Source organism: Aotus nancymaae, unplaced genomic scaffold, assembly GCF_030222135.1.
Source record: "Aotus nancymaae isolate 86718 unplaced genomic scaffold, 86718_ANA_hifiasm-v0.15.2.pri h1tg000049l, whole genome shotgun sequence".
In the NCBI taxonomy this organism is placed as follows: domain Eukaryota; kingdom Metazoa; phylum Chordata; class Mammalia; order Primates; family Aotidae; genus Aotus; species Aotus nancymaae.
In genome coordinates this window covers 19,588,143-19,606,308 of record NW_026988463.1, presented here as the reverse complement: position 1 = coordinate 19,606,308, position 18,166 = coordinate 19,588,143, and the positions used below count along the sequence as shown (strand labels likewise).

The 18,166-nt window shown below is 38.5% G+C and overlaps 1 protein-coding gene across 3 annotated transcripts in view; it reads right to left on the bottom strand.

The window, feature by feature from the left end:
* The window catches only part of REXO5 (RNA exonuclease 5), a 77,860-nt gene that overhangs the window by 29,446 nt on the left and 30,248 nt on the right, over window positions 1–18,166 (bottom strand). For all 3 annotated transcript variants that reach the window (XM_012464687.2, XM_021672308.2, XM_012464686.2), the window contains exons 12-15: window positions 15,532–15,635; window positions 14,675–14,795; window positions 1,663–1,767; window positions 1,002–1,139 (exon numbers count right to left, since the gene is read on the bottom strand). In XM_012464687.2, the coding sequence (XP_012320110.2) occupies window positions 1,002–1,139; window positions 1,663–1,767; window positions 14,675–14,795; window positions 15,532–15,635 (468 nt within the window). The remainder of the gene's footprint in view (window positions 1–1,001; window positions 1,140–1,662; window positions 1,768–14,674; window positions 14,796–15,531; window positions 15,636–18,166) is intronic.

Here is an 18,166-nt window from a genome sequence, read left to right as displayed (position 1 = left end):
AGTGTAGTGATGCAATCTCAGCTCACTGCAACCTCTGCCTCCTGGGTTCAAGCAATTCTCCTGCTTCAGCCTCCTGAGTAGCTGAAATTACAGGCATGTGCCATCATGCCTGGCTAATTTTTGTATTTTCAGTAGAGATGGGGTTTCACCATGTTGGTTAGGCTGGTCTCAAACTCCTGACATCAGGTGATCCACCTGCTTCAGGCTCCCAAAGTGTTGGGATTAAACCTGAATTATATAAATTTTTAAAACCATATGCAAGTATTATTTTTGTTAAAATAAAAGTAATCCCTTTAAAGGGCTTTTATGTAAATATAAACCTAATACAACAAACTTACTCTAAGAGATTAGAGAACTAACAACAACAACAACAACAAAAGCCCTCCCATAATTTTCCTCCTGTATCTCGACCAAGCCATGAGCCTACTTTCTAAAAACAGAAGTAACTTTCTAAGACATGAAAGTTACTTCTCTTTTTGAAAGGGTATATTATTTAAAGCTGAGGTTACAATCATAAGGACATAGGTTATATTCTACTAGCAGACATATTTTTCTGTATGGCCTGATATTTGAGAAAATGGGAGCCAACATATGAAAATCGACAGATTTCTCAATTCTTGTTTTTTAATTTTTTGTAGAGATGTGGTCCCACTATATAGCCCAGGCTGGTCTCAAACTCCTGGGCTTGAGCAATCCTACCTCCTCAAACTCAAAAAAGTGCTGGGATTGCAAGTATACGCTACCGTGCCCAGCCAGATTTCTCAATTCTTTAACACACACACACACACACACACACACACACACACACTCCCCAAAAGATCTCACAATACTGGATATACATTCTTGTGGGTCAACAACTGCCCTCATTAGTGTATGTCTCACACTCCAGTTGGTAGCAATCCAGCTTACTTCATGAATATTCGCTATCTGCATGACCCCAGCAGTCATCTGAATGTCTAACACTAATGTAGAAAATCAAAATCTGAATTTTCTGGTCTTACCTGATGGGTTTCAAGAACAAAAGTGATTGACTGGACTGGGCCAAAGCTCTTAAACAGCCTCTTCAGAGCCCTGAGATTGCAATTTTTGCTAAATGGCCCAGCATAGACAGTTGATATCTCTGTCCACTTAATCCTCACCTGCAGGAAAAACAACAGAATATAGTATGAGAATGAATGTGGAAAAAGAATTGAAATCCTGAGTCAATGCATGGGATTATTCATCAAAGATTTTTTTGACATAAATACTTGCCAAATGTACAAGGATATTCACTGAAATATTATTTGTAATAGCAAAAGTGCTATTTTTAGTCTAATAGCCAAAGTGTAATAGCACTTTTGCTATTACAAATAATACTTGTAAAAATGCTGTTAATAGGTATATCATATAGCAGAATACTATGTAGCCATTAAAAACAAGGGAAATAAGATATATAGTGATACAGAAAGATGTACGAGATATACTGTTAAATGAAAAAATAAAGTTGCAAAACAGTATGCATAGTCTGACTCCCATTTTTATAAAAATTTTTTTAAATGTTAATATGCAGATAGTAAAAATCTAGAGAAAGATACAACAAATAAAGCACGTATAACTTTCCTTAATGATGAGAGGTTATAGTAAGTCATTAAATAAATCATTCAGCAGAACCCATCCACTTACCCTTTTGTTCATCTCTTCAGTGAGGATGGATGAAAAGGCCTTAAAAGAGAACTGAACAATGTTGAAGGGAAACAGGGGGATTTCCACTCTGGCCTGCTCAAGAACCTGTAGAGAACAACACAGCCTGGATAAGGCAGAAACCTCATACTCTATTGTGGCTCCTGGATATGAGCCACAATAATATAAACAGTAGCTGCCTTTTACCCATATTGAAAGGTAATATGGGGCTGACTTCCAGGTCTAGAGAAAAATGGTGAAACCACACAGCTTCCTAGAGAACCACAGAATCAATATAAAGAATAAAAGTAAAATACATATGAGCCATACCTTTGGCATTACTAAGAGATAACGGCTATTACAAAATTTTCAAATGACCTGTATTTAAATAAATAAGTGTAACTCCCACCATTGTAAACTGCTCTAAGCCTGTTGAGTAGGGAAAGCAAGGGAGAAGAGGCTTAATAGATTTGGTTAAAAAAAAAAAAAAAAAAATCTAGGGAGATGGAAGAATTAGGTAAAGCACAAAAAAAAATCACCCCTCAAAAGAAAAAGTCCAATTAAACGCCAAATAAGGAACACAGGTCATGATTTTGACATTTCTCAGCACTTAACTACAGGCAAGAGGCTTGGCAGCCAGAGAAGCAGTGCTTCTGGAGAAGAATCAGATATATTGAGAAAAGGTAGTACTCCTTGGAGACACTGCTGTGAAGAATGCCAACTCTTCCGAACAATATCATCAATTCCTCCCTTCCCTCAACATCACGCCGTCATTTTGGAAATGGAGAACTAGGAAGCTTCACTTCAGCCTCTTACACTCCCACAGAGACAATGAGTTAACAACAATATATGGACCAGAACACCTTTGAGAGCACTGTAGAGACTGGATGAGAAGCTATATAGCACCTAGACCAGCATGAAACCAAGAAGGGTTTCCAGTAAATGGGAAAGGAAAATTTGTGATATTTTGTGCTCCTGTCCACACTCCTCCCTATCTGACATAACAGGGCTTCTCACACACCACAGATCCACCCTTGGGATGGAAACAAAAGAGTGGACCATGTGTTCAACATTATGGGTAGTCTGGGGCTGTCTGAGGGACTATTTTCTGTCTCGCCTGACTCAGAATGCTGACAGGACTGAAGGCCTTGTTTAGAAGCCACTGAAAACAGATGTGATCACCACGGCTGTTAGAGCTGCAGGAGGAAACCAGGGGAAGAAAGATTATGGGCTCTGAAAAGAAGTAGAGATAGGAGGCTCAAGGAACAACTAAAGACACATGCACAACCCCAGAGAAGACAAATCTACAGAACAGGTTTGGGAGGTCATGAAATCTCTAATTAGGCTGAGTGGTGAAGGTCTTCCCCTGCACAAAGCAGTCTACAAAGATTACAACAAATGGCTATTTTTTCAAATGCTCAAGCCTCAATAATACCAACGATAATAATAAATCCCAAGGCATACAAAGAAACTTAGCTCAAGTTTCACTTCTGCAAAATAAAGTTCTAAGATCTCTTTCATATGAATATAAATATACATAACACTACTGAACTATACACTTAAACACAGTTAAGATGGTTAATTTTATGTTTTTTACTACAATAAGAGGGAGGAAAGGTAGAATTCCTTGGTAAGTAGAGGAAAAGCACAAAAAGAGAAGAAAAAACTGCACTGAGGAAGGTAGAATATAAGAGATGCTCTTGAATGAAAACCTTGTTCAAAAACAAATCAGTAAAATTGGAAAACAGCAGACCACATTAATCTAATCTACTATTAAAAAACAGAAACAGCTGGGCATGGTGGCTCATGCTTGTGATCCTAGCAATTTGGGAAGCCAAGGTGGGAAGATAACTTGAGCTCAGGAGTTTGAAACAAGCCTGAGCAACATAGTAGGAAGTCATCTTTATAAAAAAAAGTTTAAAAATTAGCCAGGCATGTTGGCAAATGCCTATAGTCCCAGCTACTCAGGTGGCTCAGGCAGAAGAATCACTTGAGCATGGGAGGTCGAGGCTGAAGTGAGCTCAGATCATGCCACTGCACTCCAGCCTGGGCAACAGAGTGAGACCCTGTCTCAAAAAAAAAACGAGAAATAAAGTGAGAATCGAAGTATTTCAGCCGATGAAAACTCTTCCCCCTAAAAAATCAACCATGGGGCTAAAGGATACAGTTAACATTACATTCTAAACTGAATTGAATATGAACAGCCAAGCATTTGGGGATATAAAAAAGCAACTATAAGTTGTCAAGAAAGAATAGATTCAAGTGAAATTGTAATAAAGGGCATTAATGAAAAGCATGGAAAGAATTAGGAGTATACAAATGAAATCAAAAGGATCAGAGAGAAAGTAGGTGAATGAAAGATAGGCCAAGAGGGGACAATGTACATGCATAAGTGAAGTCCATGAGGAAGAAAATTAAAGCAGTGGAACTGAATACTTGAAAATACAATCCAAGAAAACCTTCTGGAAATAAAAGAAACTATAACCTATATATTAGGGGCCTTGGGTACCAAGGAAAAGTGACTTGGAATGATCCACTCTGAGACACAGCTTAGTAAAACAATTAGACTTTAAACATAAAGGAAAAAATAAATCCTCAGTAAAAATAACTTACAAGGACAAGAAAATTGGACTGTCATTAAATTTTCTCAAATACAGCTTACAAGGATTTCCATCCCCAGCCAAGACTGAATAACAAAGACTAGATTTACCCTCTATCCTTAAACAACTAAGAAACTATAAAAAAAAAATGATAAAGAGAATGAGAAGACAAGCCAGAATGAAAGCCTCATGAAAATATTTGCGAAGACTTAACTGTTAATAGACTGTTATCTAAATATACAAAGAACTATTAAAACTCACCAATAAGAAAATGAACAATCCAATTTTAAAAATGGGCAAAAGAGCTGAACAGACACTTCACCAAAGAAGATATACAGGTAGCAAATAAGCATATGAAAAGATGCTTCACATTATATGTCATTAGGGGATTGCAAATTAAAACAATGAGATATTGGAGAGGAAGATCCAAGATGGCTGATTAGGAGCAGCTCAGGATTGCAGCTCCCAGTGAAAGCGCTGAGGGTTAGTGGACGCTGCATTTCCAGAAGGATTTTTATTGCCCACAGACCAGGAGATTCCCAGGAGGAGGAGCCCCACGGGTCGCCAACGCGGCTGTTTTGGCAGGTGCGGCTATTTTGCCGGCGCCCCAGCACGGGGGTTCTCTGTACAAAATACACTGGTCTGGGTGCCCTTTTAGCTGCCGACTGGAGCTCTGGGAAGGCAGAGTCGCCCATTTATCTGATTAAAAAGGGACTGAAAGAGGGAGCCAGGCCAGGAGATTCCCAGGCAAAAAAGCACCACGCATTTCAGCACCGCTGTTTCAGCCAGCGCGGTGGGTCGCCGCATGGGAAATCACACAGATCCCGGCACCTTTTCAACAGGCGACAGGAATGCCTGGGAGAGAATCGACCGTTCAACTGAAAAAATAAAAGGCTCTGAGGCAGGGAGCCAGGTGATCAGGCTCGGCTGGTGCCACCCCCACAAAAAAAAAAAACAGCAATTGGAGACGCTCTGGGTTGAGATTTTCACAGCAAGCACAGCTGAACCCGGGACGGTCCAGCTCTGTGGGGGAGGGGCATCCGCCATTACCGATGCACTCCACCACTACGGAGGTAGTCTGCCATTGCTGAGGCAGCCCGCCATTACCAAGGCAACCCGCCATTACAGAAAGAGTCTGCCATTACAGAGGTGGGCCACCATTACCGAGGCAGTTCTAACTACACCCATATAAACAGGACTTCAGGGAAGTTCACATGGCAGCTGGGCAGAGCCCACAGCAGCTCAGCAAAACATTTGCATGCAGACAGTGACTAGGCTGCCTCCTTGCTGGGCAGGGCAGCCCTGAAAAACAAGGCAGCAGCACAACAGAAACTCATAAATAAAGCCCTAATTCCCCGGGACAGAGCACCCGGGAAAAAAAAGGGGTTTATGAGTTCTGCTGCAGCAGACTTAAACGTACCTGCCCAGCAGCTCTGAAGGAACAACAGAGCTCACAGCTCAGCACTTGAGCTCCTATAAAGGACAGACTGTCTCCTCAAGCAGCTCCCTGACCCCCATATATCCAAAGAGTCACCTCATAAAGGAGAGCTCAGACTGACATTTGGCGGGTATCCTTCTGGGACAAAGATAGCAGAAGAAGAAACGGGTAGCAACCCTTACTGATCTGCAGCTGCTGCAGGTGATCCCCAGGCAAGCAGGGCCTGGAGTGGACCTCAGGAGTCCTACAGCAGAGGGACCAGACTGTTAGAAGGAAAACTAAGAAACAGAAATAACTTCATCATCAACAAACTGGATGTCCACTCAGAGACCCAATCTGAAAGTCAGCAACTACAAAGATGACAGGTGGATAAATCCACAAAGATGGGAAGAAACCAGCGCAAAAAGGATGAAAACACCCGAAACCAGAATGTCTCTCCTCCTACAAGGGGTCACAATTCCTCACCAGCAAGGGAACAAGGCTGGATGGAGAATGAGTGTGATGAAATGACAGAATCAGACTTCAGAAGGTGGGTAATAAGAAACTTCTGTGAGCTAAAAGTACATGTTCTAACCCAATGCAAAAAAACTAAGAATCTTGAAAAGAGATTTGACGAAATGCTAACGAGAATGGACTACTTAGAGAGGAATATAACTGAATTGATGGAGCTGAAAAACACAACAGGAGAACTTCGTGAAGCATGCACAAGTTTCAACAGCTGAATTGACCAAGCAGAAGAAAGGATATCAGAGGCCGAAGATCAACTCAATGAAATAAAATGAGAAGGCAAGATTAGAGAAAAAAGAGTAAAAAGGAATGAACAAAGTCTCCAAGATATATGGGACTATGTGAAAAGACCTAATCTACGTTTGATAGGTGTACCTGACTGTGACGAAGAGAATGAATCCAAGCTGGAAAATACTCTTCAGGATGTTATCCAGGAAAACTTCCCCAACCTAGCAAGGCAGACCAATATTCAAGTCCAGGAAATACAGAGAACACCACAAAGATATTCCTCAAGAAGAACAACCCCAAGGCACATAATCGTGAGATTCACCAGGGTTGAAATGAAGGAGAAAATGCTAAGGGCAGTCAGAGAGAAAGGCTGGGTTACCCATAAAGGGAAGTCCATCGGACTCACAGCAGATCTCTCAGGAGAAACCCTACAAGCCAGAAGAGAGTGGGGGCCAATATTCAACATCCTTAAAGAAAAGAACTTTCAACCCAGAATTTCATATCCAGCCAAACTAAGTTTCATAAGTGAAGGAAAAATAAAATCCTTTGTGAACAAGCAAGTACTCAGAGATTTCATCACCACCAGGCCTGCTTTACAAGAGCTCCTGAAAGAGGCACTACACATAGAAAGGAACAACCAGTACCAGCCACTCCAAAAACATACCAAATGGTAAAGAGCATCAACACAATGAAGAATCTGCATCAACTTATGGGCAAAACAGCCAGCTAGCATCAAAATGGCAGTATCAAATTCACACATAACAATATTAAGCCTAAAAGTAAATGGACTAAATGCCCAAATCAAAAGACATAGACTGACAAATTGGATAAAAAGCCAAAATCCATCAGTGTGCTGTATCCAGGAAACCCATCTCACTTGCAAGGATACACAAAGGCTCAAAATAAAGTGATGGAGGAAGATTTACCAAGCAAATGGAGAGCAAAAAAAGCAGGAGTTGCAATTCTCGTCTCTGATAAAATAGACTTCAAAGCAACAAAGATCAAAAGAGACAAAGAAGGACATTACATAATGGTAAAAGGATCAATGCAACAAGAAGAGCTAACGATCCTAAATATAAAAACACCCAATACAGGAGCACCCAGATACATAAGGCAAGTTCTTAATGACTTACAAAGAGACTTAGACTCCCACACAATAATGGTGGGAAACTTTAACACCCTATTGTCAATATTAGACAGATCAACCAGACAGAAAATTAACAAGGATATCCAGGACTGGAACTCAGACCTGGAACACGCAAACCTAATAGACATTTACAGAACTCTCCACCCCAAATCCACAGAATATACATTCTTCTCAGTACCACATCACACCTACTCTAAAATTGACCACATAATTGGAAGGAAATCACTCCTTAGCAAATGCAAAAGAATGGAAATCATAACAAACAGTCTCTCAGACCACAGTGCAATCAAGTTAGAACTCAGAATTCAGAAACTAACTCAGAACCACACAGCTTCATGGAAACTAAACAACTGGCTCTTCAATGTTGCCTGGAAAAACAATGAAATGAAGGCAGAAATAAAGATGTTCTTCGAAACCAACGAGAACGAAGCAACAACATAACAGAATCTCTGGGACACATTCAAAGCAGTCTCTAGAGGAAAATATATAGCAATAAGTGGCCACATCAGAAGCAAGGACAGACCTAAAATTGACACTCTATCATCAAAATTGAAAGAGCTAGAGGAGCAAGATCAAAAAAACTCAAAACCTAGCAGAAGACAAGAAATGACTAAGATCAGAGCAGAACTGAAGGAGATAGAGACACAAAAAACCCTTCAAAAAATCAATAAATCCAGGAGCTGGTTTTTCGAAAAGATCAACAAAATAGACAGACCACTAGCCAGATTAATAAAAAAGAAAAGAGAGAATAAACAAATAGATGCAATAAAAAATGACAAAGGGGATATCACCACAGATTCCACAGAAATTCAAACCATCATCAGAGATTATTACGAACAACTCTATGCACATAAACTAGTAAACCTGAAAGAAATGGATAAATTCGTGGACAGTTGCCTCCTCCCAAGCATAAACCAGGAAGAAGTCGAAACCCTGAATAGACCAATAACAAGGTCTGAAGTTGAGGCAGCAATTAACATCCTACCACCCAAAAAAAGCCCAGGTCCAGATGGGTTCACAGCTGAATTCTACCAGACATACAAAGAGGAGCTGGTACCATTCCTTCTGAAACTATTCCAAATAATACAAAAAGAGGGAATCCTTCCCAAATCATTTTATGAGACCAACATCATCCTGATACCAAAACCCGGCAGAGACTCAACAAGAAAAGAAAACTTCAGGCCAATATCCATGATGAACATAGATGCAAAAATCTTCAATAAAATACTGGCAAGCTGATTGCAACAGCACATCAAAAAGCTTAACCACCAAGATCAAGTAGGATTCATCCCCGGGATGCAAGGCTGGTTCAACATATGCAAGTCTATAAATGTAATTCACCACATAAACAGAACCAAAGACAAAAACCACATCATTATCTCAATTGATGCAGAGAAGGCCTTTGACAAAATTCAACAGCCCTTTATGCTAAAAACCCTCAATAAACTAGGTATTGACGGAACGTATCTCAAAATAATAAAAGCTATTTATGACAAACCAACAGCCAATATCATACTGAATGGGCAAAAACTGGAAGCATTCCCTTTGAAATCTGGCACTAGACAAGGATGCCCTCTCTCACCACTCCTATTCAATATAGTACTGGAAGTTCTAGCCAGAGAAGTCAGGCAAGAAAAAGAAATAAAGGGTATTCAAATAGGAAAGGAGGAAGTCAAATTGTCTCTATTTGCAGACGACATGATTGTATATCTAGAAGACCCCATCATCTCAGCAAAAATCTCCTGAAACTGATAAGCAACTTCAGCAAAGTCTCAGGATACAAAATCGATGTGCAGAAATCACAAGCATTCCTATACACCAATAACAGACTTAAAGAGAGCCAAATCAAGAACGAACTGCCATTCACAATTGCTACAAAGAGAATAAAATACCTAGGAATACAACTAACAAGGAACGTAAAGGATCTCTTCAAGGAGAACTACAAACCACTACTCAACGAAATAAGAGAGGACACAAACAGATGGAGAAACATTCCATGTTCATGGTTAGTAAGAATCAATATCGTGAAAATGGCCATACTGACCAAAGTAATTTATAGATTCAATGCTATCCCCATCAAGCTACCAATGACCTTCTTCACAAAACTGGAAAAAACCACCTTAAACTTCATGTGGAACCAAAAGAGAGCCCACATAGCCAAGTCAATTCTAAGCAAAAAGAACAAAGCAGGAGGCATCACACTACCGGACATCAAACTATACTACAAGGCTACAGTAATCAAAACAGCATGGTACTGGTACCAAAACAGAGATATAGACCAATGGAACAGAACAGAGGCCTCGGAGGTAATACAACATATCTACAACCATCCGATCTTTGACAAATCTGACAAAAACAAGCAATGGGGAAAGGATTCCCTGTTTAATAAATGGTGTTGGGAAAACTGGCTAGCCATATGCAGAAAGCAGAAACTGGACCCCTTCCTGACACCTTACACTAAAATTAACTCCAGATGGATTAAAGACTTAAACATAAGACCTAACACCCTAAAATCCCTAGAAGAAAATCTAGGCAAAACCATCAGGACATAGGCGTAGGCAAGGACTTCATGACCAAAACACCAAAAGCATTGGCAACAAAAGTCAAAATAGACAAATGGGACCTAATCAAACTCCACAGCTTCTGTATGGCAAAAGAAACAGTCATTAGAGTGAATTGGCAACCAACAGAATGGGAAAAAATTTTTGCAGTTTACCCATCTGACAAAGGGTTGATATCCGGAATTTACAAAGAACTAAAACAGATTTACGAGAAAAAAACAAACGAGCCCATTCAAAAGTGCGCAAAGGATATGAACAGACACTTTACAAAAGACATACATGAGGCCAACAAACATATGAAAAAGTGCTCATCATCACTGGTCATTAGAGAAATGCAAATCAAAACTACATTGAGATACCATCTCACACCAGTTAGAATGGTGATCATTAAAAAATCTGGAGACAACAGATGCTGGAGAGGATGTGGAGAAATAGGAACACTTTTACACTGTTGGTGGGAGTGTAAATTAGTTCAACCATTGTGGAAGACAGTGTGGCGATTCCTCAAGGACCTAGAAATAGAAATTCCATTTGATCCAGCAATCCCATTATTGGGTATATATCCAAAGGATTATAAATCATTCTACTATAAGGACACATGCACACGAATGTTCATTGCAGCACAGTTTACAATAGCAAAGACCTGGAACCAACCCAAATGCCCATAGATGATAGACTGGACAGGAAAAATGTGGCACATATACAGCATGGAATATTATGCAGCCATCAAAAATGATGAGTTTGTGTCCTTTGTAGGGACATGGATGAACCTGGAAACCATCATTCTCAGCAAACTAGACACAAGAACACAAAATCAAACACCACATGTTCTCACTCATAGGCGGGTGTTGAACAATGAGAACACATGGACACAGGGAGGGAAATAGAGGAGGGATAGTGGAGGGTGGGGAGTTGGGGAGAGATAGCATGGGCAGAAATGCCAGATACGGGTGAAGGGGAGGAAGACAGCAAATCACACTGCCATGTGTGTATGTATGCAACAATCTTGCATGTTTTTCACATGTAACCCATAACCTAAAATGCAATTAAAACAAAAAAAATGAGATACTAATACATATCTATCAGAATAGCCAAAATCCAAAACACTGACACCATCAAACACTGAAAAGAAAGTGGAGCAGTAAGAACTCTCATTCACTGCTGGTGGTAATGCAAAATCATAGACACTTTGGAAGTTCAGCAGTTTCTTATAAGACTAAACATACTTTTACTATACAATCTAGCAATTGCACCCTTTGGTTTTTGCCCAATTGTGTTGAAAACTTATGCACACATGAAAACCTGCACACAGATGTTTATAGCAACTTTGTCTATAATTGCCAAAACTTGGAAGCAGCCAAGATGTCCATCAGCAGGTGAATGGACAAACTGTGGTAAATCCAGATAATGTATAATTATTCAGTGTTAAAAAGGAACAACTATAAAGTGGTGAAAAGACATGGAGAAAACTTAAATGCATATACTAAGTGAAAGAAGCCAATCTGAAAAAGCTACATACTATATGATTCCAACTATGTAACATTCTAAAAAAGGCAAAATTATGGAGACAGTAAAAAAAAAATCAGTGGTTGCCAACAGGCAAAGCACATTCATCACAGATTTATACCATAAAGGTGGATATATGTCACTATATATTCGTCAACACCAAGAGAGAACCCTAATGTAAACTATGGACTTGGATAATTACATGTCATCGTGAGTTCATTGATTTTAACAAATGTACTACTCTGGTACAGGTTGTTGATAGTGGTAGAAGTTGTTTGAATGGGGTATGGGGGTAAATGGGAACTCTCTGTACTTTCTCTTTTTTTTTTTTTTTTTTTTTTGAGACAGGGTCTCACTCTGTTGCCAGGCTGGAGTACAGTGGTGCAATCATATGTCACTGCAACCTCCACCTCCTGGGCTTAAGCAATCCTCCCATCTCAGCCTCCTGAGCAGCTGGGATCACAGGCATGTGCCACCAGGCCTGACTAATTTTTTTGTAGCACTTCACCATGTTGCCCAGGCCAGTTTCAAACTCCTGGACTCAAAAGATCCACCTAGTTCAGCCTCCCAAAGTCCTGAGATTACAAGTATAAGCTAGTGTGCCCACCTTATACTTTCCATTTAATATTGCTGTGAACCTAAAACTGCTCTAAAAATTAAAGTCTATTAAAATAACAACAATAATGCCCAAAGAGCCCTTGAGGCCCAGGTAAGTGCTCAGAAAAAAAAAAAAAAAAATCCTAAGAATAGCAGTTCTCAGAATGTTGGAAAATGAAGGACAGCGATCCTTAAAAGATAGGAAACTGATAGATCTGTACAGAATTCTCCTGAAATATTCAGTTGCGTAGGGGTTAGTGTATCCATGTAAGTAAACTATGCAAGGTCAAGGAAAAAATGCCCAAAAGGATTAGAAGGAACAATCACAAGGTCTAACACAAGGTGGTTTTTCTTCAGTAGTGGGACAAAATTTACTCTGTTTCCACCTAACAAACCTTTTTAAAAGTAAGAATTCAAAAGGATCTGACCAGGCATAGTGGCTCAACCCTGTAATCCCAGCACTTTGGAATGCTGAAGTGGGAGGATTGCTTGAGGAAGGACCAGAGTGTTTCCAAGTAACTTTACCACATCCCAGACCAAAGCTCACAAATATTTATAGAAATACAAAAATATATAGCACCTAACAAATTAAAATTCACTGTGTTCAGCATCCAATACAAAAACCTACCAGGCTGCAAAGAGAATGAAATACAGTCCATAATAAGGAGAAAAACCAGTCAATTTAAGTTAACCTAAAAATGACAGATTATAAAATTAATAGACAAAGATGTTAAAATAGTTATTGTAACTATATTCTGGAATTTAAGAAGCTAGAAGAAAGTCTGAATGTTAACTAGAAACATGGAAGATATGAAAGAGATAAGTTAACTTCTAGAGGTAAAAAATACAATGCGTGAGGTGAAAGGAAGCACACTGGATTGGATTATCAGTAGATTACATACTGCAGCAGAATTAGAAACATAAAGACTTAGCAATGGAAACAATCTAAAATAAAACAGAGAGGAAAAAGACTGGAAAAAACATGTATAGCACATCACTGAGCTATGGGACAACTTTAAATGGCCTAATACATATGTAGCAGGAGTGCCCAAACGAGGGAGGGTGGTGAAAGAAAAAATAATGGGGAGAAATAATGGTCAATACTTTTCCTAATTTGATGAAAATGATAAACCCACAAATTTCAAAAGCTCAACAAGCCAAAGCAAAAGAAACATAAAAAAAGAACACTTGGCTGAGCCTAGTGGCTCACACCTGTAATCCCAGGCTGGAGTGTAGTGGTACAATCATAGTTTACTGCAGGCTCAACCTCCTGGGCTCAAGCGATACTGGCATGTTCTTAAAATATCTCCTCACATATTTATTAGAATTAAGAGAAAAAATAAGAACTCTGTAATACAGAAAGCAGACAACACCTTGACCAGGTAATCAAAATAAATAGCACAAAAGAGAGGCAGAAGAATAACTGCCTCTGGATGCAACACCCCAAGAAATTCAGCTAAGAATGCATAATCTGAATTTAAATGTGAGCAAACACTGTATAAACCTAAAATAAGTAGAACTCTGTTAAAAAAAGGGAGGGGGCATGGATAACTCAAAAAGTATCAAGGTTATAAAAGACAAAGAAAGGCTGAGAACTGTTCCGGATTAAAGGAGACCAAAAAAATATGAGAAGTAATTGTAATACATGACCCTGGAAGTGATACTGTTCTAAAGGGAAAAGAAATGCTATAAAGACATTACTTGGTCAGCCAAGAAAATTAGAATACAGATGAAAAGTAGATAAAGGTACCAGGATAGTATTAGATTTACTAAAGTTGGTAACTATGTAAGATGTGGTTATGTAAAATATTATTTTTATTCTCATGAAATATACCTGAAGTATTTAGGGCCATGATATATGCAGCTTACTCTCAAATGGTTTAGGAAATGTCATACAGAGAGAAGAGAGTGTATACGTGAGAAAGTATAAGCATATGGGTACACATAAAATAATAAAGCAACTGGGCAGAGTGCTAAAAAAGGTGCATCTAGATAGAAAGGTATACAGGTGTTCTACCATTTGTGCACATTTTCGGTAAGGTTGAAATTATTTCTAAACAAAATGTTAATAAAAAAACAAATCTTCTGAATATGATGACATAATAGTCTCATGTTTGATGTTGCCCCTCTGACTTAACATACAGCAATGATAGCTTAAAATGTAAAAAAAAAAAAAAAAATCAAAAAGATACAGCCAGGCTCGAAACCAAGATAAATATTTTCATGTACCAGAAACACAACAGAAATTCAAAGAGGTATGCAAGGCCAAAACAAGAGGCCTGCTGGGCTTTGGAAGCAGGCATTGGCAGCTGACAGTTCTGCTCCTATGGGGACTTAGGTACTCCATACAAGATGTAAGACAGAAGCCAGACTTGCTAATTGTAGCCAGGGTTGCTGATGAAAAAAAGCTTAACACTTGCAGGTCACTCACCTCTTTATTTGATAGGCACTTAATAGTTTGACAATTTCTGGAAGAAGGAAGTTCACCAGCATCTGTCTCCTGGGTCAAAAAAAGGAGCTTCTGACCCATTGATTCCAAGGATTCTAAAATACTATAAAGAAGTAGAAGAGTTAAGGTAAGAACAGTTTTCCATAACCTGACAGTTATTTCTGTATACCTGCACTATACTATATGGCAGCCACTAGCAATATGTAGCTATTAAAATTAAATAAAATTTAAAATTCAGTTCCTCAACTGCATTAGTCAAATGTGACTTGTGGCTACCAAACCAGATAGCACAGATATAGAGCTCTTGCATAATCATTGCTCATTTTGGACAGTGTTGCTTTCATACAGAGAAGAAGGACAAACAAGAAATATATCCAAAGCTCTCTATCAAAGTTTAGGCCAAATTCTAAAGATCTGATACATTTGTTATAGTCTGGAGACAAAGCCCTTTTGAGTCTGTGTGTGTGTTTCACAGTCTGGGCAATACAATAAGGCTACAGGTTGACTCTTCTAGTCAAAATACCAACTAGTCTATCATCTTTCCCAGTGCTACCTAGGTTCAATGTATTCCAATAATCTTTTTTCTTTCTTTCTTGTTTTGGTGGTCAAGGATATCATTTTAGACCAGCTTCTAGATTCAGAAAATTAGAAATTAAATACTATATATTAAGGCTAGAAAGTGGTATTTTTTCCATGGTTTTTGTGATAAATGTTACTCAATTTTTTGGTAAATATTTTTCAATATACTCAAAAGAGGATGAAAACATTTTCAGGTGTTGTTAAATAAGAAACTAGATACTCCATTTGCCTTTGCTCTTGTTTTAAACTGAAAATATTACCTTGTGTTTGGGTGCTGAAGTACTTCTGCTGTGTTTCTAGGCTCTTGGCTTGCTGCTTGTAGTTCTTGGCAATTAGCTAGTGCTTCTAGATTTAGTTCTGCAATCTTGAAGAAAATAAAGTGGTAAAAATATAATTTCTTGCAAAGTATTTGATGCTTAAAGAAATGCAAAACAAAAAGCAACAACAACAAAAAGCAAAAAATACACTTAAATAATGTTCTCTGTTTCCTTAGCAGTGGCTTTGCCATTGCCACAGCCCTGGGCTGGCTTTAATAGTTACCAGATGGTTTATGGCTGCTTAGCCAAGAATGGCAATCTGTTACCAGCTACTAATGTTGTTACATGAATATGGGGAAGGGCCAAGTAGGGCTGATTGAAAAAAGGTGACAATTTTGGCTCATCGCTCATCTAACAGTCAGTCACTTAAAATTTACTTCTCTGAAAACATGCAATTTTGGAAATGATAAAAGAATGGCGTTTACAGGAAAATTTAAAAAAAAGACTATTAGTTTAATACAAAATCATGAGAAGTCTATTCTAGTTGATATTTCTTCTCCTTTCATAAAGTGGGAGCCCACCAAGGAGTTGTGATGCAGAGAGAATAATTTTTAAAATTACAAATTTTTAAAAATAAACTTTTTATTTAGAATCATTTCAGATTTACAGAAAAATTATGAAGATAGTACAGAGTTCCCATATAGCATACCCCCATTTTTACCTATTAGTAATAGATTACTAATCTATACTAATTACTATACTAATAACTGTGCTAAGAGCTTTATACACAGTATCTCATTTACTCTCAACAATATCCCAGAAAAGTGTGTATTCCCATATTATAGTTTCCCATATTATAGATTTTTACCTATTAGTAATAGATTTGTATGGTACATTTGTCACAATTAATGAACCAATAGTAATGCATTATTATTAACTAAAGCCCATGCTTAATTCAGATTTGCTTAGTTTTTGTCCAAGTGAGATACAATTTTCACTGGAAATCAAGCATAAAGTTCCCTAAATGTGGTTTGAGAATTCCTGGGGTTTCCAGAGATCTCCTCACAAGGGATTCATGAGGTCCTTCCTTCTCCAACTACATGACATAGCAGACTGAATGTGAAAGCAGATATGAAAAGCCACCTGTCTTCTATTAGATGTTAAAAGGTTTCACAAAAATACCTAAAACAATGATGCTCTTTCCACTAGTTTTTATTGAAAATTCTTTCTCTACAAAAGTTATTTGTAGCTGGACAGAGTGGCTGTTTAAGTGCTGAAGTTCCAGCTACTTAGGAGCTTGAAGTAGGAAGATCCCTTGAGCCCAACAGTTTCAGTCCAGCCTGGGCAACACAGTGAGACCCCATCTCAAAAAAAAAATGTGATTTGTGTTAACATATAATGGTTTTTTATTTATCTTAAACAAACTAATATTGACAATGTATTTAATTTCTAATATGGTAAGTGTTGATAGATATTGTAACCCAGAGTCCCTGCATCTTCAGGTGCACACTATAAAATTGTAATCCCTGTTGTATCTTGTTGTTTCAAAAGGTTACAGGAAGAAGACCAGCTACAGCAAGACAAAAACCATCTGAAACCAGAGATGCCTGAAGTTAGAGATGAACTTGGCAAATTCTCTGCATTAGCATACTAAAAATCTCACCTAAAGAGGAACTTATTCTCCATTTTCTATACATGTATGTGTCAAGGAACAAAGACTGTGTTTACATACAATGATTCAGCCAAACAGCACAATAAAAGCCCTGCTTTCACCTTCACTTGGGGAGACACTGCTTTGGGAACTATCCCTGGTATTCTTACTTGTTGCAAAGTAATAAAATCCCCTTGTTAAATCTCATGCCTGTAATCCCAGCACTCTGGGAGGCTGAGATGAGTGGTCATCTGAGTTCAGGAGTTTGAGACCAGCCTGGCCAACATGGTGAAACTCTGTCTCTACTAAAAATACAAAAAAAATTAGCTGGGAATGGTGGCAGGCACATGTAATCTCAGCTGTTTGGTAGGCTGAAGCAGGAGAATCACTTGAACTGGGGAGGTGGATGCTGCAGTGAGCAGAGATCACACCACTGCACTCCAGCCTGGGAGACAGAGAGACACTCTGTCTCAAACAAACAAACAAATAAATAAATCTTCCTTGGTAGCGGTCATTGGGTTAACATCCACCAAGTGATCAAACTCACCCATTGTGTGGGTAACAATATTACCCACATTAACAAAAGAATCATGAGACCAAAGGGTTTTTAGAACCTGTTGTAGTGATTTAGAGCAGAGTAGCAAACACCAATACATATATATATATATTTGTAAATAAATAAAGATTTATTTCAGCTGTGCCCACCTGTGTTGACATAATGTCTATGGCTGCTTTGTAGTACAACAGCAAGTTGAGTAATTGCAATAAAGACAATATGATCTGCAAAGACTACAGTATTTACTGTTTGGCCTTTACAGAAAAAGTTTGTTAACCCCTGGTATAGAGAACAGACAGAATGTGACAAACCTGGGTTTCAATACTGGTTCCACCTCTGACTGGCTGTGGGACCTCAGATAAGTTATCTAAGCTTTGATAACCTCAAATGGCTCATGTATAAAATTAGAATGATAATAGTTAACTCACAGC